At 40.1% G+C, this 24,767-nt stretch overlaps 1 protein-coding gene across 1 annotated transcript in view; it reads left to right on the top strand.

Annotated features, from left to right (window-relative positions):
- Window positions 1-295: 295 nt before the first annotated feature.
- RASEF (RAS and EF-hand domain containing) overlaps window positions 296-24,767 on the top strand; it is a 32,509-nt gene continuing 8,037 nt past the window's right edge. The window contains exons 1-9 of the mRNA XM_074166428.1: window positions 296-657; window positions 12,316-12,462; window positions 13,174-13,264; window positions 16,039-16,134; window positions 17,238-17,315; window positions 17,762-17,877; window positions 18,653-18,721; window positions 19,599-19,683; window positions 21,059-21,150. Coding sequence (XP_074022529.1) covers window positions 296-657; window positions 12,316-12,462; window positions 13,174-13,264; window positions 16,039-16,134; window positions 17,238-17,315; window positions 17,762-17,877; window positions 18,653-18,721; window positions 19,599-19,683; window positions 21,059-21,150 — 1,136 coding nt within the window. The remainder of the gene's footprint in view (window positions 658-12,315; window positions 12,463-13,173; window positions 13,265-16,038; window positions 16,135-17,237; window positions 17,316-17,761; window positions 17,878-18,652; window positions 18,722-19,598; window positions 19,684-21,058; window positions 21,151-24,767) is intronic.

The following is a 24,767-nucleotide window of genomic DNA, read 5'->3' as shown; positions in this document are numbered from 1 at the left end:
TCTGCCCTCGCACCTCCAGCGGGAAGCGGGGGCCGGCACCCGCCGCCTCGGGACCCGCCCGCTTTCTCCCGGGGCCGCCTCGGCACTGCCGGCCGCCCGCCGCGGCCCAGAGCCGCCACCTGCGGCCCGGCCCCCCCCGTCCCGGCTCCCGGCCTCGCCCGGCCCCGCTGGGCGCCGGGGCGGAGCGGGGCCCGGCCCGCCCCGCCCAGACCGCGGCCAACTTTGTGCCGGCAGGTCGGGCCGCCGCCGCTCGCCCCGTCGCGTCCCGTCCCGTCGCGTCGCGTCCCGTCCCCGGATGGATCCCGAGGCGGCGGGGGACGAGCTGTCCCGCCTGCGCGCCCTCTTCGTGGCCTGCGACGCCAGCGGCTCGGGCCGCATCGAGCGGGAGGACTTCGCGGCGCTCTGCGCCGAGCTGCGGGTGCGGCCGGCCGAGGCCGAGGACATCTTCCAGCGCCTCGACAGCGACCGCGACGGGGCCATCACCTTCCCGGAGTTTGCCCGCGGCTTCCGCGGCGCCACCCGGCGGCGGCCCGGCGGCGGCGAGACGGAGGGGGAAGAGGAGGAGGAGGCGGCGGCGGCGTGGACCGCCGCGGGGATAGAGCAGCCCTGGCGGGACTTCGAGGTGCGGCTTGGGGACGAGGCGAGGTACATCCCCAGGTAAGGCCCGGGCCCGACGCCGCCCGCACCGTCCCCCGCGGGAAGCGGGAGGGGCGGCCGCCCCGGTGGGAGCGGGGCTGCGGCCGCGGGAGTGCGGGGTCTGGGGCCTGCCCGCCGGGAGCCCTGCGGCGGCAATCTGTCCCCGCCGCCCGCCGGAGGGGGAGCGGCCCTCCTGGCAGCCGCCGGCGCTGATGCAATACCTTGCTGGGGAACGGCTACGCCGGCGGCGTTCGGCCTGACCCCTCTCCCGGCAGGTGTGTAGAGCCCTCCCCGCGTCTGCTTCCCGATATTGAGGGTTCCCAGCTCTTATTTTTTCCAGCCGCTTGCTTGACATCCTCTCGGCTGCTCTGCCAGCGACCCACGTGGGAAAATCGGGAGGGTGAAACGCAGGCAATGCCGAGCGCAGCCGGCTCCGCGAATGAAACTTTTCTTCCCCCCGCTATCCCCCGACCAGCCCCCAGCATCTTTCTTCCACCCCCGTCTTCCCACCCCCGTCTTCCCTTCCCCGGTGAAGGCAGACCAGCATCACCTCTGCCTCCAGGTTAACGATGTTCCTAGGTTCGGCTTTGGGGCCGAGGAGCTCCCTGAACTAAGTCCCTGAGAGCTTTTGCCCTCTGTGTCAGTGAGATGAAGACAGCTGATGGTGGCTTGGTTTGGGCTTACGCCTGATGTCCACGGGTCCGTCACTACCGAGCTGCTTCCATGTTACAAAGACGCATCTTGGTGATTTGCAGTAATCTGCCTGAATCCTCAGGTGCTCAAAATTAGTATGAAAATGTTGGCCGTGAAAAGTACAGAGCTGTTCTGCTTCATTTAAAAATTGTAATTTAAGATGGAAAACGAGCAATCTGAGTTTAAGGGCCTGGCAGCTAGTTAGGAGGCAGTTACAAAAACATATGGGCATGAATATATCCAGAGAGGCTGTCAAGTTGCATCCGGTCTTGGCTGTGAGGTACACAGGTGCTAATAAAAGCATGTTAGTTTCTGTGTAACTTTTGTAGCAATCAAGTTGAACGTGCAGTTTGTTGTTTTACAGGAGCATGTATCAAATCATTGGCAAATTCTTACTGTACCAGTCTCCTGGTCACTCTATAGTGCACCATAAATTCTTATCTGCCCCAATAATTTGGTTCTAGCCACTTTTAAGCATGTGTTTGGATTGTGAGGTGAAAAGTTTCTTCAGAGGAGTTTTCAGTTACTTAATCTGCTACTTGCAGTGCACAACTGGAGTCGATTGTTTTTTTCTTTTTAGACTGGAAGGGTAAATGACATGGATTAATCTTACTGGAGTGCTCCATTTCAGACAGATTGGTAACTTTATATAGGTCTTTGTTGCCTGGTTCACGATGCCTTCCTTGCTACATACTTGCTTTCTATGGAGAGAGAATAATGAAAAAAACTGGCTGTTTGAAAATTTGCAGAAGCAACTCATAACTTAACCTAAAGCCAGACAGAAACTCAACAGGAGATTGAAGGAATCTGACTCGTGAACAGTGGTGGCTTGTGAAAGCGTCTATCTCCTTTTGGTAATAAGCCTATCTCAGTATCTTGGTTACTATGTTTGCAGCACAGTTTGAATATAGTCCAGTTGTTTGTCTAAGAGGATGGTAGGACGGAAAGGGAACAGCTTTTGTTGGCTTGACTCCGCAGGCACGTCCTTTAGTTTTGTTAAATTCATCATGACACAATGTCGTTTGTGTTATGAAACTTATACATCAAAATTGCAAACAGACCTGAATTTTGACAGTTAAATACATGTGTATCAGGTGGGCAGTAATTTGATGTAAATGCTTCCTATTCATGTTCAGCTTTATAAATAGCTTTGAACATCCCTTGTAGTTGGCTGTATTTCTTAGGTGTGTACCAACGTCAGCTTAAGAACAGTGTGCCCTTTGTTTCCTTGTTCTTTCTCTGTCCTATCCTGAAGCGCAGAAGCAGATTGGTGCTACAGCTGAACGTTTTTCCATTTGTGTCCCATGTCTTTTTTGGTTAAAACATATGTGTAAGTTTTTTTTTCATGTGAGTAGTCCCACTAAGATCAGTAGGACCACTGAATGAATATGTTGAAATTGTTGAGGAGTGTGGGCACGGGAGAGATTTTAAGCGAAAGAATATAACAAAAACACGCAAAGTACAAGCTGGTACTTCAAAAAAGTTATTTATCTTTTTATTTAAATTATTTAAATTTTTTTAGTTGCATCAGTTTTTGTTTTTTTTTTTTTTTTTAGGGAAAGGCAGTACCTTGAAAAACAAGCCTAGCTTGGAACATATCTGCATCTTCAATACTATAAAACAGCTAGTGTCCTCACAGTGTGGTTCATTACTCGTCATGTGTTTGCTGTAACATTGGTGTTGAAAATGGTGAGAAAAGCAATTACAAAGAAGGAACTCCTCAAATCCAGATGACTGGAGTTGTCCATAGTTTTATCTTGATCATGTGGTTTTTATCTTGATCATTTTGGGCTTCAGTACTTCAAAATGCTGTGCCTTTTGGCCTCAGTATAGCAAAACACTGGCACATGTGCTTTGATGCTATTGTGGTTTATATAGAGAGAAACAAGGAAATAGTGAGGTGGAAGATACGAGATAAAGCAGATGGAAGTATGAAGCTAAAACCAGGGCTGAAGTCAGGAGAAAATTACACAGTAACACCTGTGGTCTCTGTCATTCCTGAGCTTGATTGAATGCCTGTGGAAATCAAGGGAAAGTTTTTTACTGATATCAATACACATGGTTCAGCCTCTGTTTTTGTGACTGCGCTTTTAAAAACCATAAATAAGCCTCCATAATCATGAGGTGTGAAACCTAGTAACAGATCAATATCCTGACCCAGTCCTCAGTGTAGTAGCAGACTTTAGGTGCAATATTGTTTACTTCCAGGTACTGCCTTGTTCCAGGTACTAAAATAAGCATATACTAGAATAAGTGTGTGTTGAACTTAGTTCATTTTTAAAAAGATAGTTTTCCTGTGGGATGGATCCTGCCTCTTTGTACTTTGGTGTATTGGTTGCACAGTTCTGTTAGCTTATGCTTTAAGACATCCATGTCCGTGCTGGAGCTGTGGTTGTATCGGTTGCAGTTAAACAGCAAGAGTAACATCATAGAGTTGCTTTTCAGCCTTGCTCCTTCTCTCCCCGTCTGAGCAGATTTTTGGGACTAAATTGAGTTAGATTTCTTGGTAGGGTGGTCACTGTGAGTCAGAGTATTGTTTGCCTTAGTCTTTACACATGCTCAGTGGGCAATTGTGACTGTAGCACAAAAAAAGTGGAAAGTCTTTCCAGGCTGATGACCTAATATAATGTGTGAGGTCAGATTCTAGTGGAACTGTGTAGAGGGTTCATTTCATTTAAAATGCAGTTACCCTTGTGTGGTGTTATATTCAATCAGGTATAATGAGTAATTAAACATGAAAGATTGCAGTGCCTTTGGCTTATGTGTAGTGAACTGCCAACTGTATACCTATGTGAGCCACAGGAGATCTATTTTATTGAGAACTTAGGCATGTTCGTTAGTTTGTTCCTTTAAGAAGTATTTGCAACGGTACAGGAGTAGACAAAAAAGTTAACAAACTCACTTATTTGATGCTGTAAGCAATGGGTGCTCCAGTGTACTGCCTGCCCTGGAAGGGATTAGCTCTTGACCATGTTATTGGGTGTTGTGGTCTTTTTTAATATGTGGCCAACTACAGATCTGTTTGGATTTCAGTGGTAAGTTGAAAGGTTCCCTCCACGCTCCTGATAGGCATGTGCTCCTTTAAGCATGTGGGAAAGTCCCCTAATGGTAATGCTTTTCCATTCCTCATCTTGAGCAAAGAATGATCCAACGTCCACTGACACTTCAAGAGAAAACCTATACTTACGAATGCTCTGACAGTTATTTGTGCCTGTAAATTACAGGCAGACAACTTCACAGAAAATACATTTTGAAATTTTAATATCAATCAGAAAGGACAAAGAATTGGGACTCTCTCTGCTGTGTGCGTTCTTGTGGATTGTGGGATCACTGTGGGATAGACTGAATTTCTTTAAGCCCTACCAGGCAACTTTTATGTGATATTTGGCAAATTGGGTAGTCTGATTGGAAAATGAACTAAATTAATTTGAGCATGAATGGGTGGATTAATTTGGAGAAGAGACTTTGTATCCCTGCTTCAAGTTAAATTCTTCTGCTTCTGAGAATCCTCTTGCTTCATGGCTTTGCTTTTTAGTCTTGGGATCCGTTTTACTTGTGTGCCTTGTACTTTGGGCCAAGCTGACTGTTCATTGGACTCTGATTTCAGTGCTGCCAAACTGTGAGATTTTATGCATCATGCAATTCCAAAGTCTCCTGATGTGATTATGGTAACAGTTTGCCCCAAATCATGTAATCTGGAGCTGTATAGAAAATGTGTATCTGGGGGCCATGATAAAATGAGAGTGCTGTTTTTAACATGAGCTACTTAAACTGTGAAGACAGGCCATGCTCATGGGATACTCTGCTGTGCTACAGCAAAGGAGAGGGGCTCTGCTGCATAAAAAGTGTCCAAAACCTGTTGTGCTCTTGCCATCATGAGTCAGGATGGATTTTTGCCAGCATCAACTCCTGTCAGCAGTTTGTGTTTCCTTCCAAGAGACGATGAGCCATGATAGCAGCACTAGAGAAATTTCCTTGGTAGTCAAAGTATGTTCCCCAGGGAGGGCATAAAGGCAGTTCCTGAGGAAAAACAAATGCTGGGTCACCCTTTGTCAAAGTGCTGGCGAGGGCATCTCTGCTGTAAGAATGATGTCTTATCTTTTAAAATGTCTCACAACAGGGGTTTGACAAATGTGTTCTGCTGAAAGTGTGATGGATGTCTTTCTGTGAGCTAGAAGACCTTCTGAGCTACTTTAGGTTTTACTGCTGACCTGTTTTTTGCTTTAATCAAAACAGTATTTATGCCAAATTACTTAAGCACTGTAGCATTCGTTTTCCTGATATTTTCATGTCACACCATCGTTTGTCATAACTATATTCTTTAGACCATTCTCCTTTTCCACAGACTTCATCTTTCCCTCGCTGTCCCATACTCTTTTCCATCCTGCTCTACTGGCTACAAGTCACACCTCTGACTTTAGGAAGGGAACCGTATTTATTCCTTGGAAACATTGAAAATGCCTCTCTGGGAATCAGTCATTGGCCAGACTCTCTCATCGGGGGGTTGCAGGTTTGTTCATCTTCTTTTGATGTGGCCTGCTTCTGAAGGGACGGATATGGAAAAAGAAGAGGTGGTATTAAAAAAACCCATAGTTTGAGGTTGAGTTCTTCAGGTTGAGGAATACCTGGAATTTTACACCGTGTTAATGTTTCATGTAGCCTGTTTTTCCTTAAGATACTTAATCTAGGAGAAAGTGTTAGGCACTCAGCTGTGACAAAAGTATATCCTTTCCAGTTTGAAATGGATTTGGTTGATCTTTTTTGGTGGCTGATATCACATATCGAATGTGTCTGCTGTTCAGAAAAAGGTATTTGTCTCTTGGTGGCACACACAGGCTATTGGACTCCACTGTAAGGACAATCATCAGGTGCATAGTGCTTGATCTTTCTCTTGCTCTGACCACCCAGCTTAGAACTTCCTGGCTCAGACCACCTTATACTTCATCACTTCATGCCCATACCAGATCAGAGCTGCTACAAGCGATGAGAGTAGTTCTACAAGCTCACCTAGGCTGAGAAGAGACCATTAGAATAGTGTTCTAAAACTTAAGAACGGGAGCATATTATCAGCATGAAAACAAGTTTAAGTGTAGTGGTGATTATCTTTGCTTTTACCTGTACCTACAAAAACAGAAGCTGTATTTTTCCAGTGCTTGAAAGGTGTCTGGGTCAAGGAAAGAAAGATAAAGTGCTTGGGGACCTTAAGTCTGCAGATAAGAACATGGATAAGAAAGAAGATAGAAGTGATGACAGAGGTTGGTAATTGGCAAAGTATAGTGTTGAGAAAGATATGGATATACACTGAAGGACCTACAGAAACAGGCCTGCTGGGGAGCGCTATGGTCTACTTTTCCTACCTCGTAACACAACCCTCACGCAGCTAAGCCTGACACAGCCCATGTGCTGCTCCTGCTTAAGTGAGCTTTTGCCTTGCTTTGCTGCTTTGTGCTCCTCAGAGTGCTCTGCACAGGTGGGCCCTGAAATTCTGCTGCTCACCTTGTCAGTCTTCACCTTTCTGAAGCAGACCCAGGTAAACATAATGCCAAATAGCAACAGCGGAAACACTTGAGTCTTTACCATGTGAATGAGGTGGTATTATAGCATCACTGGCACATCTTTGACTTCCTCCCATTTTCCACTACCTTGTTGTACTTGGTACACCTTTAGTGGAAAACTGTACTGAAAATACTACCCTTGGGGTCAGACTAAGGGGCCCATGTCACATAGCATCCGCTGTCTGGTAACTACATAGTGAACACATGTAAGATACTGAGCGACTGTAGAGTTATTCTTCTTTGATGAATTCCATCAGCTCCCTCTGAGCTGCATTCATAGTGTCAATCATCGGGCATGTAGTCACTGTACATAGAACAAAACAAAACGATACTATGAATTGATATGAATTAGCATAGCTTTGTGGGTTAAATGAAGTTATGCACCTTAACAAAATCTAAATATCTGATATCTCTAATCCCAGTGGGTTTTTTATTTCTTTTTTTTTTTTAAATTTTTTTCCTCTCTTCTGCTCCACTTGTATTCTACCATGGTATTTTAAATCTATTACAATACAAATTGCATTATCATCAGGGCAGTTTTCTTTTCTTTCTGTAATTCTCTCAGGAACTCTCTGAAACCATATGAGTGCAGTAACTTTGCTTAAGTCTTATGTGAAGTGCAAATATTGACTAATTACACTTACTAATTTTACAGACAGCTTATGTTATAAAACCCTTGAGATGAGGTAAGGTAAGGTCAGAGCAGTACTGGGTCAGAACGCTATACTTTTTGTGTACTAGTGTTTTGTGCCTGTACTTTGCAGAAGCAACAGGAAGGTGTGCATGGTAGGTGGTGTAAACATGGTGCCAGATAGTCCAAAGGGACAGCTTCTTTCATGTTGTATATCTAAAAATGCTCTTTCTGTGCATTAGTATTTTTGGTCTACAGTTGTGTTAGTGTGGAACTTAAAGGGGCGCGGCAAAATCCATATAAAAGAGATTTCATGATTTCAAGGAAGACCAGTTTTAAAGGGCAAACCTGAGCATTTCTGATGAATGCTCTTACTTCAGTTTCAGCAAAATTCTGGTTGTCTTTTTGTCCAGCAAAAGGATAGACTGCTCGGAGTTCAGGAGTCAGCTTGGCAAAATCCATGTGTGAAATCTTCCTTAATAAACAATTTTGAATAACTAATGAATTTGCAGAAAGGAATAGAGCGTATTCAAGAGGAACTGGAGACAGACAAACAAACTGGGCAGTATTTATTGCAACTAATCTGTCCTGCTGCAGCGGTGTTACTGATATTTACCAAAGCATGCGAAACCAGAGAAGTGACTGAAAATACAGAAGGAGGCAATTCAGAACAATTCCTCTCAACCGTCAAACACTTAACCGCATGTTGATATAGAGTGTATATAGCTGCATCCTCCTAAAATCCTGTGTATCTATAAAATATTATCAAAGCATGCTTGCTGCTAATTCATCAAGGATACTTGGGGTGCTTAAATCAATAGCGATCTTCCCAATTCGTGAAAGTGTATTACTTCTTGCTGAAGGCATAAGTGATTAAGCAGAGTCCCATCAATTTTTTTGCATGACTTCAATTTCTCCTCTGTTCTTTTGTTGCTGCAGTAGTTGTTGAGTCATATTTTTAATTAAGACTTCCTGTAAAGTTGCCACAGAAGCACTCAGGTAAGTGTCACTGAGAATTTCGGTGGCCAATTTTAAAATAGCCTTCCAGGCCCTTTCCAGGATCCTGCACAGTTGTGACTGTACTGTATTGTTTTGTGTTTTCTTAAGCCTAAGTACTGCTTCATGAAGTGGGATCACAGAGATATTTTGAATCCAGCTGGATGGTAGCTGGTCACTGGGCTAAGGAGGACTAATAAATATAAAGATTTTTTTGTGTCACAGAGGGAGAATAAACTCTCACAGTAACTACGTTGTGCTTCTGGCTACTACTGCATCTTAAAGCAGACTTAGCTGTATTGCAGAGGCTCAGCAGCAGAGAGATACTGATTTCTGTCTTTGGTTCTGTTATGTGTATTTGCATACACTTTGAAAAGAAGCTGTAAGAATGAGTGGCTGTGGCATTCTTGTAAAGTGAAGAAAAGTCGCAGAAATACATTACAGTCTTCTACTACAAATGTCTTCTGCTCCTGGCACAAAATACAGTAAGCAAAGGCCAGACTAATTGATTCTCTACTCCCATCAGTGTAAGACACTATGACTTCAATTTTGTACTCCATGAATAATCTGTATGGTAGGAGGCCTCTGGTATTAACATTATGCATGTGCTATTTCTGAGCACAGGATTTGTAGTACAGTTTGAGGTACAGTGTAGTTTTATGGGTGTAGCTTCATTTGATTTAAAGGCAGCAGCTGATTAATCCTGGACAAGGTGGGGTGAGAAGGATAAAGTACCAACATAATCCTATAGTCTTGTGAAAAAAGTTGTGGAGATCCTTAAAGATCCAACCCTAATTCAGTGACCTGTGATTGGGAAAATGTTTGCTTGAGTAGTGAATATTTTATGTTAGCGTCAAGTAACAAGTAATATTCCTACTGTTTGCTTGGTTTTTAGGAAACAAGGTTATTAGTAAGGATCTTGTTGGTGAAATTTAAAGGAAATTTAAAGGAAAAAAGAAGATTTCAGAACACAGATTTCATGTTTGTATTTTGTATTTCTAAAAAATCATATAAGTTGACCTAAATTGTGCTGAATTTATCTACCTTAGAAGATTGATAAAAACTCTGTCCATCTTGCTGTGGCTAGTGCCATTTCTATTTTAACGCGTGACTCATTTAAAGGACTGTGTGGATATTCCCACTGTTGGAAGAAGTGACATTCTTCAGCAGCTAATTCTGCATATGCACAATGTCTGCTATCTAAAATTTGAAACTATTCTGGAATAGTTTATTGTCTGTTTTGGTGAACAGTTTGCAGCTCTGAAGGACAACTGCTGAAGTGCTAGGAATTTATAAAATGGAGCATACTTTACCAGCTCTCAGTCCAGCTATCAAAACTAAACTGAATTTCAAACAGAGAGACGGAGAAGCTACATTTTGTAATGTTTGACTCCAGTCAGACTCCAGCTTCAACCCTACCCAATATTAATGCAAGTTGAATTGCATTCAACTAGGAATTCAGTAAATGCAAATACCTTGAGATACTGGATTTACTGTTTCTGCAGCTGCGTGTACTTGGAAATCAGTGTCTAAATGCTACAATTCTTCTGTATGCTTGAAATTTAATTGAGATATGATGAACCTGGACCTCAGGCTTATTTTGTGATACGTGCTGTCATCAGAACTGTTCCAAAACTCTGTAAACCCTTTAGCACAGAAATCTTAATTTGTCTGTATGTTGTAATAGTACAGAATGAAAGGAGAGTAGATTTTAAGTCTACAATATTTTTTTTTTGGGGGTGTGTGTGGGTGTCCTACTTTAATATTTCTGATGGTGCTGATAATGTCAGTGTTGTTTTAGCATAAAGCTGTTGCTAAGAAAAATGTCCTTAACAGTTTTTTAAATGCAAATTATTTATTGAGTGAACATACATTTGCGCAGTTCTTTAATGATATATTATTTATACATAGTTTGTAGCATCCGATGGTCAGATAAATCTGTGCATTATTATGAGCATTTGTGACATTTTGAATTTGACATTACTCTGTTTAAAATATATTTTGACAAAGAAATTTTGTGCATACATTGGAAGATATTCAGACCACTACATTAAGTTTAACTTCTGGAAATACTGAATACAGCTAAAGTGTTGGCCTTTGTAAAGGAAACCCTTTGCAAGACAGAAACATGTATGTACACAGAAGTATCCCTGGCATTAGTAAATCTATATTTCTTTGTGCTGCTGTTATGTTTCTGTATATTGAAAGGAGTGTCAGCATTTCAGATGGAAACAGATTTTGTGGTGTCCTGAAATACTTCAGTTGTTTAAAATGGGAATCTGAGCTACAGTAACAATTATGGTACTGTCGTAATAAAATAAGCTATACCTTCAGTGGAGAAATCATATAGAAGAAGCCCAGTGCTGCAATGTTGATAAAAATGCAGAGGATTGTAGATACCATGCACATGATTAAGGTATTAAATACTACTACCTCCACAGTAGTAGGAAAATGGCTGTCTAGTGAGGAGGACCATTAAATCAGAGTTTAAGCTTTCCTTTGACAACAAAAAGAGAGCATGTATTAGTTAGATATGGTATTAGACTAGAACTTGCAAAACGTTATTTTTGTTTGCATTTCTGCCACTGATATGCTATATTTCCTCATTACTGGCCTGCTTCCTCCGCCTTTCTAGACTTGATCTTCCCCTTTCCTTTTTTTTTCTATTTAACTTTTAAGTTCTTGAATACCTGTTCATGTTCTGTCTATGCGGCAATCAGCTTCAATTTTTCTTGTGACTGCTAAATTCTGTTATAGAATTTTGACTGGTATGTTGCCTTCTGGTAATCCAGATATTGGAACCTAGTTGGCATGTAGCGCAAAGGGATACATACTAGTGGTATGACCAGAAATCAGTGCTTTTTATGTAGTAACCTCTGTAATAATGTTTTGGTGCTTTGCTTATGCCACACTTTGTTTTTATAACTTGTCAAGATTCTTTGCTTTGATGATTAAAACTGTATACAATCTATGTAAATGAGTCCAGATGAAATGGAAATCAGAATATACTATTGCTGCATTGGGGAAGCTTTTAAGAAGCAGTATAAATTTCAAGAGGGTTTTTAATAACTAAAGGATCTACAGAAACTTTCTTCTGTACAATATATATCTGTTATCTTTTGCATGAGAATCATATACAGAATTAATTTCTTATAACAATGAATTTTTTGGGCTATAAAACAGGGCTGGCATTATGAGGAGTGCGGTTGTCTGGACCAGAATAATTTGCCTTAAACTAAAGAGCTGTATTCTCATTTTCCCTACAGCTCTCCCCCTGCTATGCATTGATACAGGAGATGCAAATAGTAGAAGTCCAATAGCTGAGGGAACATAATTTTTTTTTTTCTTGAAGGAGATTTGATCACTTCCCTCTCCTCCCTTTAAACATCCATTTTAATTTAGGTGGTTGGCATTCATACCCATTTTATTTCTTATCAGACTCCTAAAGTCATAAACTTCTTCATGGATTGCGATTAATGTTAGAGCCACCAGCAACCTTGACATAAGTTATGGGTTGCTCCAGTGGCGTGCTCTTCAATATACCATGAGCAGAAGAACAAAAAAAGTATTTAAGATAAAAAGTTTTTTCTACAGTAACTATATTAAAGTAGAGAAGCAGGCAGGGTAAGTATCATTTAGAATAATTCAGATCTACTATGCTGAATGTTCAAAGTCTGTATCTAACTTCTAAAATTCTAAAAAACACGTAAAAAGGGGAATATCTTCATTTATAATACATTTCTCAAAATTGTTATGGAACATTGTTCCAAATAAGTGCATTAAAATGGTATCTTTCTTTTTCAGACAAGAACAGGTCAGTGTTCTGTATCAGAACATACACATAGCGGAACCAAGATTAATCCAGCCGTACGAACATGTCATTAAGAACTTCATCCGAGAGATCAAGCTTCAAAGCACAGAGATGGAAACTTTGGCCATCGCGGTAAAAAGGTATAGTGAGTATTTCCATAAACTGGGTTCAAAAGTTAGTTTATATGCACACACATGTGCATAAGCGCATTGAGCAGCTTGCATATGATTCTGTCTTTATATTTTGAATGAGTCCTGGATGAAATTTTTGTGGGTTCTATTCTTATTTTAATATCGTAAACCATTTTGACTCCTTTTCCTTGGCTGTAACTTTGAGTTTTAGCGTACACACCCATTTACTTTCATTTTAGAAACCATATTTTTGCTTCTTCAGCTTCAAGGGGTGTATTTACCTATTGTAATTACATTTTCAATACATCGCCATTTTCAATCTAGCATCTTTACTGCCAAAATCAAATAGTTTAGCTCAGGACAGAGATCTTGTGTGTGTGGGTGATGCAAGTTGCTGTAGTTGTCCTTTTGAAGTCTCTTTGTAGGATAACCAGAAGGGCCTTTTATCTCTGTAACTTAATTTTCAAAATGCAGATGTGATGTGTTTCGTACTAATCATCAGCTGTCAGTTGTTATTTAAAATATGATTTGCCTGTATCTTCAAATTAATTCATGATTTTGGTTCCCAGCCATACCAGTTTCAAGGTCTGGGCAATGTTAAACTGTTTCCATGTCTGCCTGTCTAATTTGCTTCAGCTGAGGTAGGCAGATGTGTTTTGCACAACATTTCTATCAAGCCAGAGGGCAATTCCTAAGATAGCATTTACTTTTAAATTTTAGAGCTCAGGATAAAGCAGCAGTTCAGCTCAGTGAGCTGGAGGAAGAGATGGAACAACGGATACAGGCTGCAGAGCACAAAGTTAAAAAAGAGGTGAGTATTTTATATTTACAGAATTTCGTAATTATCAAACTCTCAGTGGTCTTAAGCAGGAGTGATGGCCAGGTGTGGTTTTGATTCTGATGGGCTGACTCAAAGCAGCCAAAGGCAGGGCCTGGATGAAAAGAAGCTATCTATGAGATCAAAAATGTATTCTCTTAATGCTTTCCTCCAGAGGAATGGCTGCTCAGATGTGATGAATCAAGAATAAAAAATCTTTCTCTTTTGTTAGAACATGCTGGCCTAGAGGAATTTATTTTTGAGACCAGTTTTGGAAACAGATTGGAGAAAAGGACCTTTCACCATAAAAGAATGGATGTAGATGAATTTATGTAAAAATTAATGCTTAGATCATTTTTTCCGAATTTGTATATTTGCCTGGAGCGGTGATCGATCTTTCCCCCATTCTCATCCTGCAGCTATATTAGAGAGTTACAGACATAAGAGAGGGTAATTGTGATGACAATGTGTGAGTGCCTGGACCTCCCAAAGTTGATGGGAAGTTCTGTTTCAATGTGCTTAAGTTTTGGCCGTTGTTTCAACGCGCTTGTAGTCTTGATGGAAAGTACAATAATCCTCTTCCTGTTACCCATTGAAAGATATATTAGAGCCACGTGTGGCTGTGTAATTCTAAGCAGAAAGCAGTACAGTAAAACCCATCCTACCTGTGTTGTCTGCTTTATGTTGAACTGTTACTAAATTCACATAAGATAAACCTAACTTTATAATGTGCATAAGATTAACAGTTTGTGAAAGTGTTCTAATGTGGACATAAGAAATGCATTAATTAAAACATATACCATAGGCATAATTATTGCTTTGTAGGACACACGATATATTGAACATCTGTATATTTGATATGGGTTCTTTCACCAAAGTATTTGCAGAATCAGAAGACACAAAGTACAGTCTGCCAACTTGCTGCTTTTAAATAGGTCACAGTAATTGATCTGTGAAGGTAAACGATATTCTGATAGATCTGCTTCAAACAGCATCTTTTTCGATACAAGAGGAAACACTCCTACCAAACCATAAAAGTCAGTTGTTTTCTTTGAACCAAAATAAGACAACATAAAAAATGTTAAAGATGTCACTTCAGCAAAAAAAAGTGTATCATAACATGTTTAACTAGTGGTAATGCAACTCTCAGTAGAGATAAACTTTCCATTTCCAGAGACACTAAGCGTTGATGTTTAGAAAACAAATGGATTTGCTCTGGAGAATTTCTGTTCTGCAAAAAGTGGTAGATCACTGAAAAAAGCCCTGAAGACTCTTTTTCACTACTGTAAAAAGATGACTGGGTTATGTGTGTTTGCTTACTCTGAGAACTTCCGCAGTTATGTACTAGCATTATGTAAAAACACATCTGCTAAGTATTATCCACATGTAGTCTTTGTTTCTCATTCTAAAAAGTCCTTAAACTGTCGCCAAGTTGCATGGATTGTGATTTCACTGTTCACACCTAGCTTATAGATATGCTGTAGATGGGCTGTAACTTGTTTCTCCCAGCGTGCTTTTCATTTTCAGTCCTAAATGTTCCCTGTAGCTTGTGGCCCCACATACCCCACCTACTAAAACGCCCTGAGAGTAAATGTAAGATATTTACTTTGTGGGATTGTACTTAGGCATTAATCTTAATGCCTGCACTCAAGGCTATTGTTTGTCAGAATGATCTCACTCATGCCACCGTGACACTTGCGTTCGCATGATAGTATCTGCAGGTTGAGCCTATCCTATATTTTGTTTCTTCAAAGGAAGCAAATAGTTACCAAACAATACTTAGGAGTCCCATATAAGTGCCAACAGCAAGAGAATCCATCTTAAGCTGATTATTTTGGTTATCGTTTTTACACGTGGGTTATCATTTAACACACAGATGTCAGCATCACCTACAGGAAAGTACTGAATTCTGAGCAAAGTCCGTATCTGTCTTTTCTGTGTGAAAACTCAAACTGTCTCATTGGCACCACGTATCACTGCTGTATTCTGGTTTCTTGTGGTGTGAAACTGTGCACTGAAGTCCCTTGCGGGTGACTGGAGTGAGTTAAATGCATACTTATTTACAGCACGCAGAACGTATCATTCTTCTCATTGCACTTGATCTAACTTCCTTTCAAAATCTGTTTTGATTACAACAAAACTCAGAATAGCGTACTTGTTTTGGTATTCAGACCAAGTGCCATGTGAAAATAAAGATGCTGTCATCAGCATACCTTTTATTGAACAAGGGCCTGTAGCATTCCAACACTCGCAAGCGAAAAAAATTTAAAAGCAAACCAGAAATAAATAACTGATGGTGACTCAGTGATGCTATTACTAGTGTATTGTTGGCTAAACCAAAGAAGACTGATTGGAAAAAAAGGATGTAACGCCCTGATTTGTGTGCAGGTGTGATATGCAATGTCTGTGCATCTATATATGCAACACACACCTAAATTTATGTACAAATAAAATTTGAACACTTCTCTCTCAGGTTTTTTTTAAGACATTGAGAATGTTTAGCACAGGAGACTATGACGTGAAAAACAAATGATGAATTGACACATATCTTTACTTCCATTTTATTCCTATGACTGTTTTATAAGTGTACTGCAATTACAGAATCAGAATCTGTGGATCTTAAGGAAGGGGCATGTTGATGTAATGGAATGACAAAATTACACATGTTAATCTGAGGGGAAACTATGTAGTTTCCAAATTGATGAAAGCATTTTTTAATAAATATTTGAAACCTCTCTGAACTTTTAATGAGATTAAAAATATTGCAGGAGAAGCAAAAAGCTGAAGAGGCACTAAATGAGCTGAAGCGCCAGTATGATACTGAAGTTGGGGATCTTCAAGTGACAATAAAAAAACTTAAAAAGGTAAGTGATTTGAAGTCATAGCAAGAGTTTTTCAAGTGTTTTAAGAGATGCTGACCTTAGGAAATGCTTTCCCCAAGACAGATAATCATAATTGTAGCTTTTTAATCTAATGTGTATTAGTAAATGGCAACTGCAGATAATTTTTTTAGGTTATGTTGTCATTCTGTGCTGTTGTATTCATTCTGTGCAGTTTACGGAAATACTTCGGAAAGGGACCAATGACTAGCCAAATTCTGTTGCTGAATAATTTTCTAGATCCCTCAAGTTCTTAACACTGCTATCACCTAGTCCTGTATTTGATACATTAGGAATAGTCTAATATATTGTGTTTAAGTTTTTGTAATGTATAGATTTAGATGAAATTGGCAACCCAAATATAGTATTTTACAGTAATATAGTGCCTTTTAGCTGTTAGTGCATTTCTCTCATGGTAGAGGTGGGTTTAAGCTGTAATTTTAAACTGAAATTACTAGTGGAACTAGCTATTGCTAGTCTGAACCTAACTCAGGCCCGATCTTTTCATTTGATACCTAAGCATAAGGTAAACTGAAATTTCACAAATGATTATAGGTTTGGGTTATTTTTTAATTTAGTTTAATTTTGACATTAGTTTTTGTTGTAAGTTTTAACAGAATTATAGCAACCAATGAGGATATATTTTTGTTTCTTCGTATTGAATTGAATTTAGAAGAGCATTGGTAGAAATAGAAATTTCTCACAAGAAACATGACAGCTTGTAATACAAACACTACACACATGAGGTAGTAATAATTTTTTTTTTTTCACTTTAGTGGGGCTGCACCCGTTTATATCTTCTCCGTATCTGGCTTCTTTGTCACTAGTTATGCGTATTCAACACGTACAGGGGGCAAAATGCTCATTAAACATTTTTTAAAGTATTGATTTAAAAAATTGTATAGAAAGCCAGTGATTTTTGGAGTAATGCTGCCTACTAACAGAGTTGGGAAAAATCTAGATGTGAAAAACTTTAATAACTGTAAACCATTTTAGGGGATATTTAATATGATTTCCATTACTTTTTTGTACTTTGACTCAGAACAATCAATAACATACATTAATCGCACATTTTCTTATCCTTCTAGTTGGAGGAGCAATCCAAAAACGTAAATCACAGGGAAGATGTGATTGAATTAAAAAAAAGAATGCATGATATGTTGCTGGTAAGAGATTATGATCATTGACAATTTACTCTCAGTTTTAGCCTCTGCAGTATGGATTTTTTATTTTTTTTTTTTAAGTTTAGTACTGGTAAGCTAAGAAATATTTAAAAGTTGTTGATAAGTGTATGAGGATATTTAACTTGGAAAAAACCCTATTCTTTGTAAATGCATGCACATTCTGCGTATAATATTTAGAAGTGGCTTGAGATAATACAGTCCCCTTTTTGTGTAACTGAAATGGAAAAATAAAAATTCAGTGGATTTTGTATGCTAATTTACTGACTTCTCTGTTGATTTAGAGTTCTTTCATTTTCTTTCCCCCTTTATGCCGAGATTTTCTTGTGCTTAATTTTTATTTAATTTTGATGGGTTTTATCTTACCGTTATATCAACGTTTTATGCGCATGACTATGACAGCTAACATCTAATATTTGCCTTTTTTTAAGGAAAATCAGAAACTTAAGAAAGATCTTTTAGAAGCACAAACAAATATAGCTTTTCTACAGAGTGAATTAGATAGCTTGAAAAGCGAGTATGCAGATCAGACTTTGAACACTGAGAGGTAAGGTGCTTCTGCATAATAATATTTTCATCAGAAAAAAAAAAATCTGTTGTCTGATGTAGTTATTATGTATGCAGTTGGTAACTGTTACTTGCTAAATTTGCCGTAAATGGCAGGTACGCATTTGTCATCTCACAAAGTATGCCATGACTACTGTTCACTTCTTGTCAGGTTTCTAAAAGAGCAAGTTCTGGATATGATGCGAACTCTCATAATCTTGCAAAGAAGCCCATTACTGGGACTTCAGTTAGGAGTAAAAGTTATAGAATCAGGCAGTCTTTTACTCCATGACTTGCACTCAGATGAGTATCTGTATGAATATTAGGGAGAATAGTTTTGGAAGCCTACCACATTGGTCTCGGCCAGTTTTTTCTAAAAGTGAATGAAAGCTGCTTCTAGATACTCATTTAAAGGAGCGTAAACAATAGTTTCGTGATGTGGTTATATTCAGATAACACAAATGGTATTTCAAGGGGAAGGGAAGCAGGCCCATATGGTTATTTTGCAGGTCTTTTATTTTTCATTCACAGTTTTTGTTGAGATATAATGGCAGAGATAACAAAGTTATCAAGTGATTTTTACGTTGCATAAAACTGTTTTTAACATATTTCAGCAGAAATGTAAACATAGGAAAACTGTATTCCGAAATATTGAAATGATATCTTTTCACCTCTTTTTGCCCTCTGTCAAAGCAATATTATAAAAATAAAAAAGGATATCCTGTAAAGCATAACTTTGGGTTTGGTTTTTTTTGTTTTGTTTTTTTTTTTTTCAGAGACCTAGAAATGATTCGAGAATATACTGAAGACAGAGATAATCTGGAACGACAAATTGAAATACTTCAGTATGTTCTTAGTAATTCAGGTTTTTATTAACAAACTTTGTGCCAACATATTAGGGGGTAAATGTTTTTGTATGCAAAAGTCTGGGATGAGATTTGGGAAAAAATGCCAAGTAAAAATGGCATCAATTCTTACAGAAGGTCCTGTGTTACTAACTCTGCTGTGTTACTGAGATACTAATTCTTCATTGATTTTTCTTTTTTTCTTAGCCTCAATGACTTTTATTTCTTTATGATAAGCTGAATGAGATTTGAGTCTGTCACTGTTATTACAAAAATTATTACTTGGTTCCTTTTTTATTGACTTTGCTTCTCCAGTAACTTCCTGTCTTACTGTTGTCTGGAAAGTGCTAAGTGCGTGCAGTTTTATACAAGGGGCGCACAAACATTTGTTTTCAATGAGGGTCACAGTGAATAGGTTTTTTTTATATCTTTAGTTAATGCCTTGTCCTAAACATATTCTTTCTTTCAAGCAGCTGAACCACGTCTATCCTTAAAGTCATCTCAGCAATACTTAAAGGGTAGTCACTTTCTATTTCAGAAATGGCTGTACCAGTTAACTACCCCATAGCTGTTTTTTTTGCGGCATTCCTACAGTGTCTCTTTTCCCCTCAGCTGATCACAGACCATGCTACAGAAGTGAAACAGGGTTTACCTAGACTGCTACTGGAGGCTAAACCTTATAATGCTTTTTTCATGTATGGTCATTTGTTCGAGTATATGACAACACATTTCTAGTTCCACAGTACTCTTTAGTGTTTATCTAAAGAAAAACAAAAATGTTTTTTGATACATGTTTTTTCAATTTTAATTTGTAATAAGTTACATGATTTTTATTGTTTTCTTTACTCCTGCAAGTTAAACTGTATTTCCTTGATAGGTCAGCTAATAGGAAGCTACATGACAGCAACGATGGTTTAAGAAGCGCACTTGAAAACAGTTTCAGCAAGTACAACAGATCATTGGTATGTATTTATAATTTTGTTATGTTGTATTAGGAGGTTTAAGAATTAACATACCAAATGCAAGTTTGTTTGTACTTCCAGAAAAATGAGTTTTTTTCAGTGGACTTACCCTGTGATTACACTTGTGTAGCTGAATTTTGTTAGATACTACTTATGTTTTGTGAAATAATGGAATTTTATTAGAGCACAACTCCTTTCTGAGGTGCTTTGGAAAGTAGTGACTTTTTTAATATGCTATGGCCAAATGTATCTGATGAGGTGAATAAATCAGCAGTTTCTCTTGCACTAAAGGAAATAAGTTTGTATTGTGTACATGGGAGTGACCTGAAAACACACTTTTTCAGAAAACTGCATTCTTTTAGTAGCAAGGTCTTAACCTAATCTGAACTATTCTCCAGGCAAATCCCTGGGAAAATGAATATCAGGGACTGTTGATAATAAGGCCTTAGTGAGGCCCTTTTGGGCTATCACAGCTGTAGAAGGATCTGTTCTAACAGATGTAACCTGACAGCCTCCAAACCTGAGAAAGGAGGGCTTGAAAGTTACAAAAAATCTACTCTGCACTGGCATTTTGCAATATCGCGGAACATGTTAAACTCCAAAACTAACGATTGGGCAAGCCCTTGCATCATCAGGAAAGGAATTAACTGTTTTAGAAGGATGGGGCCAGAATAATGGTCCCACAGAGAATACTGGTCAGGAAGGAGGAAAATAGGGGTCATTGCCTGTTGTCCAGCAGTGAACACGAGTGCCTTTTGCTGATACAGGCTACCAGAGATTCACTGCAGATGCAGCAAGAGATTCCATTTCCTTTGCTGAATCCTGAAACATCAGGGAGGCAGATTACAGAGAAAACAGAGGAAACTGTTCCCAGTGAATAAACGTGTAGAGGGGCGTCAGAACAGATGAAATACTCTGTCACAGCCTGTCAATTGGGATCTCTCCTTCACTATCTCACTCAAGAACTGGGAGGTATCGCTACCGAAACGAGCTCAGCCAGTGACATTTCCCTTTTCACTTTAGTAGTCAATATGCCGTTTTTCTAAATATTACTTTTAAAAGTTTAGCATTTCAAAGTCTTCAGGTGTAGTCTAGTCAATGACATCATCCTCTTGGAATTTCCATTGTCTTTTGTGGTTGAGTGTGGCTAGCAGGTTCAGTATTAAGGCAACAGTGGGAGCTAAATGCTATATGTAATGGCCCTTCTGACATCCAGTCCTATATAAAGCATGAGGTTTAATTAAAAATAAGTAGTTGCCTATATATGAAAATACACAGTAGTAATTTTGATGATGCACACTTTTTTCATGACAAATCTAGATGCTTGCACTGTGTTCATCAAACTTATTATGCATTTGTTTTGTATCTGTCACAGAGGTTAGCAAACACCTCACCAGGAAGTACCATTTCTAGAAGCAGTCCTAAATTTAATGGTGGACAGTCTCCCCTAAACCCACGGTATGATAGGTAAGCTGGGTTTGCTTTTTTTTAATTTAAAAAGAATTTAAAAGGGCATCAGACTTCTCTTAGAAGAGCAAATACTGTCAAATAACAGAGGGAATTGTTCTGTCTGATTCAGAAGGAATGTGTAACCATAGCATATGATCCAAAAGTAAAAAAAAATCTTTTCAATGACTTCAGAAAGCTCAGGAAAACTCTTCTCAGTGGAAATCACAGAATCACAGAATATTCATGGTTGGAAGGGACCTTTGAGATCATTGAGTCCAAAAAAAAACCCAAAAACCCAAAAACCAACCAAACAAAAAAACCACACCAATCAAACAGACACAAACCAACAATCTCGGGCACTAGAGCATGCCCTGAAGTGCCATTGTGAACTTATGGAGAGTTCAGATAGCATCTTGTGTGCTCTTGGACTGTTTTGATTCTAGTTTGATTCTCACTCTTCCCTCCTTGTCTCCAAGAAACTATAAGAATTTGCCAAGGACCTCTGTTAGCTAGCTTGCTTGGTACTTAGGAAATAAAATATTTTTGGTCATATCTTCAGCCTATATGTCAGGTTTTCCCATGTAATAATTATTATGAAGGTATGTGGGCCTATTCAGAAGTATAAGCATCCTCATCTCACACTGACATGCAAGAGTAGTGAATGCACTTGGATATTAATGGGGTAAGAGCCACAGAGAACAATAACCTATCTGAATGTTAATATCAACTGATTGAGCTACTTTGGTTTTCTACTTTCTGGATGCAGGTCATTGATCAGAGCTTCCTCAGATCATAGAATAATAGAATCATAGAATCATAGAATGGTTAGAGTTGGAAGGGACCTTAAAGATCATCGAGTTCCAAGCCCCCTGCCATGGGCAGGGACACCTCCACTAGACCAGGTTGCTCAAAGCCCCATCCAGCCTGGCCTTAAACACTTACAGGGATGGGGCATCCACAACTTCCCTGGGCAACCTGTTCCAGTGCTTCACTACCCTTACAGTAAAGAATTTCCTCCTAATATCCAATCTAAATCTCCCCCCTTCCAATTTAAAACCATTACCTCTTGTCCTGTCACTACATCTCCTGACAAAGAGTCCCTCTCCGGCTCTCCTGTAGGCTCCCTTCAGATATTGGAAGGCTGCTATGAGGTCTCCCCGGAGCCTTCTCTTCTCCAGGCTGAACAACCCCAGCTCTCTCAGCCTGTCTTCATAGGGGAGGTGCTCCATCCCTTTGATCATCTTCGTGGCCCTCCGCTGGACCTGCTCCAACAGGTCCATGTCCTTCCTGTGTTAAGGACTCCAAAGCTGGACACAGTATTCCAGGTGGGGTCTCACGAGCACAGAGTAGAGGGGCAGAATCACCTCCTGCGACCTGCTGGCCAGACTTCTCTTGATACAGCCCAGGATGCGGATGGCTTTCTGGGCTGCCAGTGCGCGCTGCCAGCTCATGTTGAGCTTCTCATCCACCAACACCCCCAAGTCCTTCTCCTCAGGGCTGCTCTCCAGCCATTCTCCACCCAATCTGTGTTTGTGCCTGGGATTGCCACATCCCAGGTGCAGGACTCTGCACTTGGCCTGGTTGAACTTCATGAGATTTGCATGAGCCCATCTCTCAAGCCTGTCCAGGTCCCTCTGGATGGCATCCCTTCCCTCCAACGTGTCGACCGTGCCACCGAGCTTGGTGTTGTCGGCAAACTTGCTGAGGGTGCACTCTATCCCACTGTCCATGTCTCCAACAAAGATGTTGAACAGCACTGGTCCCAGTACCGGCCCCTGAGGAACTCCACTCGTCACTGGCCGCCAGCTGGACATTGAACCATTGACCACAACCCTTTGAGTGCGGCCATTCAGCTAGTTCCTTATCCACGGAGTGGTCCATCCATCAAACCCATGACTTTCCAATTTTGAGACCAGGATGTCGTGCGGGACAGTGTCAAACGCTTTGCATAAGTCCAGGTAGATGACATATGTTGCTCTGCCCTTGTCCACCAAGCCTGTGGCAGTATTGTAAGAGGCCACCAAATTTGTCAGGCACGATTTGCCCTTGGTGAAGCCATGCTGGCTGTCTCCAATCACCTCTTTATTTTCCATGTGCCTTAGCAGAGATTCCAGGAGCATCTGCTCCATGAGGAGGATCTGCTCCATCATTGCAGAGACTCTCACTGAAGTCACTGGGCACTGGATCCAAGCTCAAGTGATCTAGATCATGCTATGTCTTCACCCTTTTTTTTTTTTTTCTTTTAAACAGCTGGAACTGCCAGCATAAGTGTGTGTCCTTACTCAATTGCTAGATTGTTTTGTCTCATTTTTCTTTCGATGGTTCTTCAAACTGGAGAGAGATCTCTGTTAGAGTTTTTAGTAGTCTGTTTTACATTTTGCCAGAGAGATTAATATTTTTGGTAGGGATTAGGTTGTATTTTGCTTCACACTAACATCCCCATTCATTCAGTAGCGTTATACTTACTCTGCTGTCTCCATGTGAGATGTGTTTGCTGGCTGTAAAGTTTTGCTTGTCACAAACTGATACCTTCTGCTGAATGCATGTAAACCAATTCTGCTCTGCAAATTTCGAGTCGCATCCGCTACTAAGTTGCATATTACATTGAGTAATTTTCTGAAGAGAGAACTGAAACCTCTCTGGAGGCTTAGTGATGTCCTTCTCTGTGAATATTTATTAGTACCTGCCACATGATGCAATCCTTGCATTCCCACAAAAGTGAGAAATGCAAGCTACTTTAGAAGAAAGTTTATGTGGTAGGAATAAAACTTGCTCTTATCAGGTGTGACTTAGTAGTATCAGAAGACAGAAAGAGATATGAATGTCCCAAAACCTGTTCATTTTCAGTACTTGGTCTGTCTCCTGACATCAGATCAGTGTTAAGAGATACTGATTTTGATTCTAACATGTTTTAAGCAATTTACATAAGTAGGTATACTTTTCCGTTTCTTAGCTGTATCATACATCTTGGCCTAACTTGCTTTAAGCACATATGAAATTCCCAGCATTGAATTCATGCTTCAGTGAGGGTGAAAATTAACTACTAAAGACTTTTATTTCAGGAAACGCCTGACAAGCTTAACTTCGTGACAGCATGCGCCCTTCCTCTGTATTTTGGTGGTTTGGTATAGGCTAGTAGGTGCGTAAATACAAAGAGCATGGATGCTGTGATGTTGCACAGCAAAGATCACGCTCATTCACGTGATTATTCATTAGCCTGAAAAAATGTAAAATAGATGTTTCTGGGTGTTTTTGCATGGGACAGTGATGCTTTTGTCACCCCTGTTTGGCCGCTTGCAGGCAGTAACAGCTTCATAATTTGGTGATTCTCCCCTGTGTACTCTTCTGTGGTGTGCCGTTGCACCAGGAGCTCCCAGCCTCTCTGGCAGCAAACTATCTTTACAAGAACTGATGCTGATCTTGTCTGCTCTACCAGTTTAGTGCTTCACATCCATTTCCAGTAGGACAGAGCCAAACCGGTTCTTTCTTCTCTGCTGTGACTTGGAGACCTTTTCTCCCTCACTTTAATTTGTGCCTGTCTCTGTCTTGCTGCAGGAGCAGGATAATGATTGTAATGGTAGTATATTTTTTTTAAAGTTTGTTTCTTTTGAGATTCACCCTTAAAAAAACTTTCT

The sequence above is a fragment of the Numenius arquata genome, chromosome Z (genome assembly GCF_964106895.1).
Source record: "Numenius arquata chromosome Z, bNumArq3.hap1.1, whole genome shotgun sequence".
In the NCBI taxonomy this organism is placed as follows: Eukaryota; Metazoa; Chordata; class Aves; order Charadriiformes; family Scolopacidae; genus Numenius; species Numenius arquata.
This window is presented reverse-complemented; position numbering and strand designations above follow the sequence as displayed.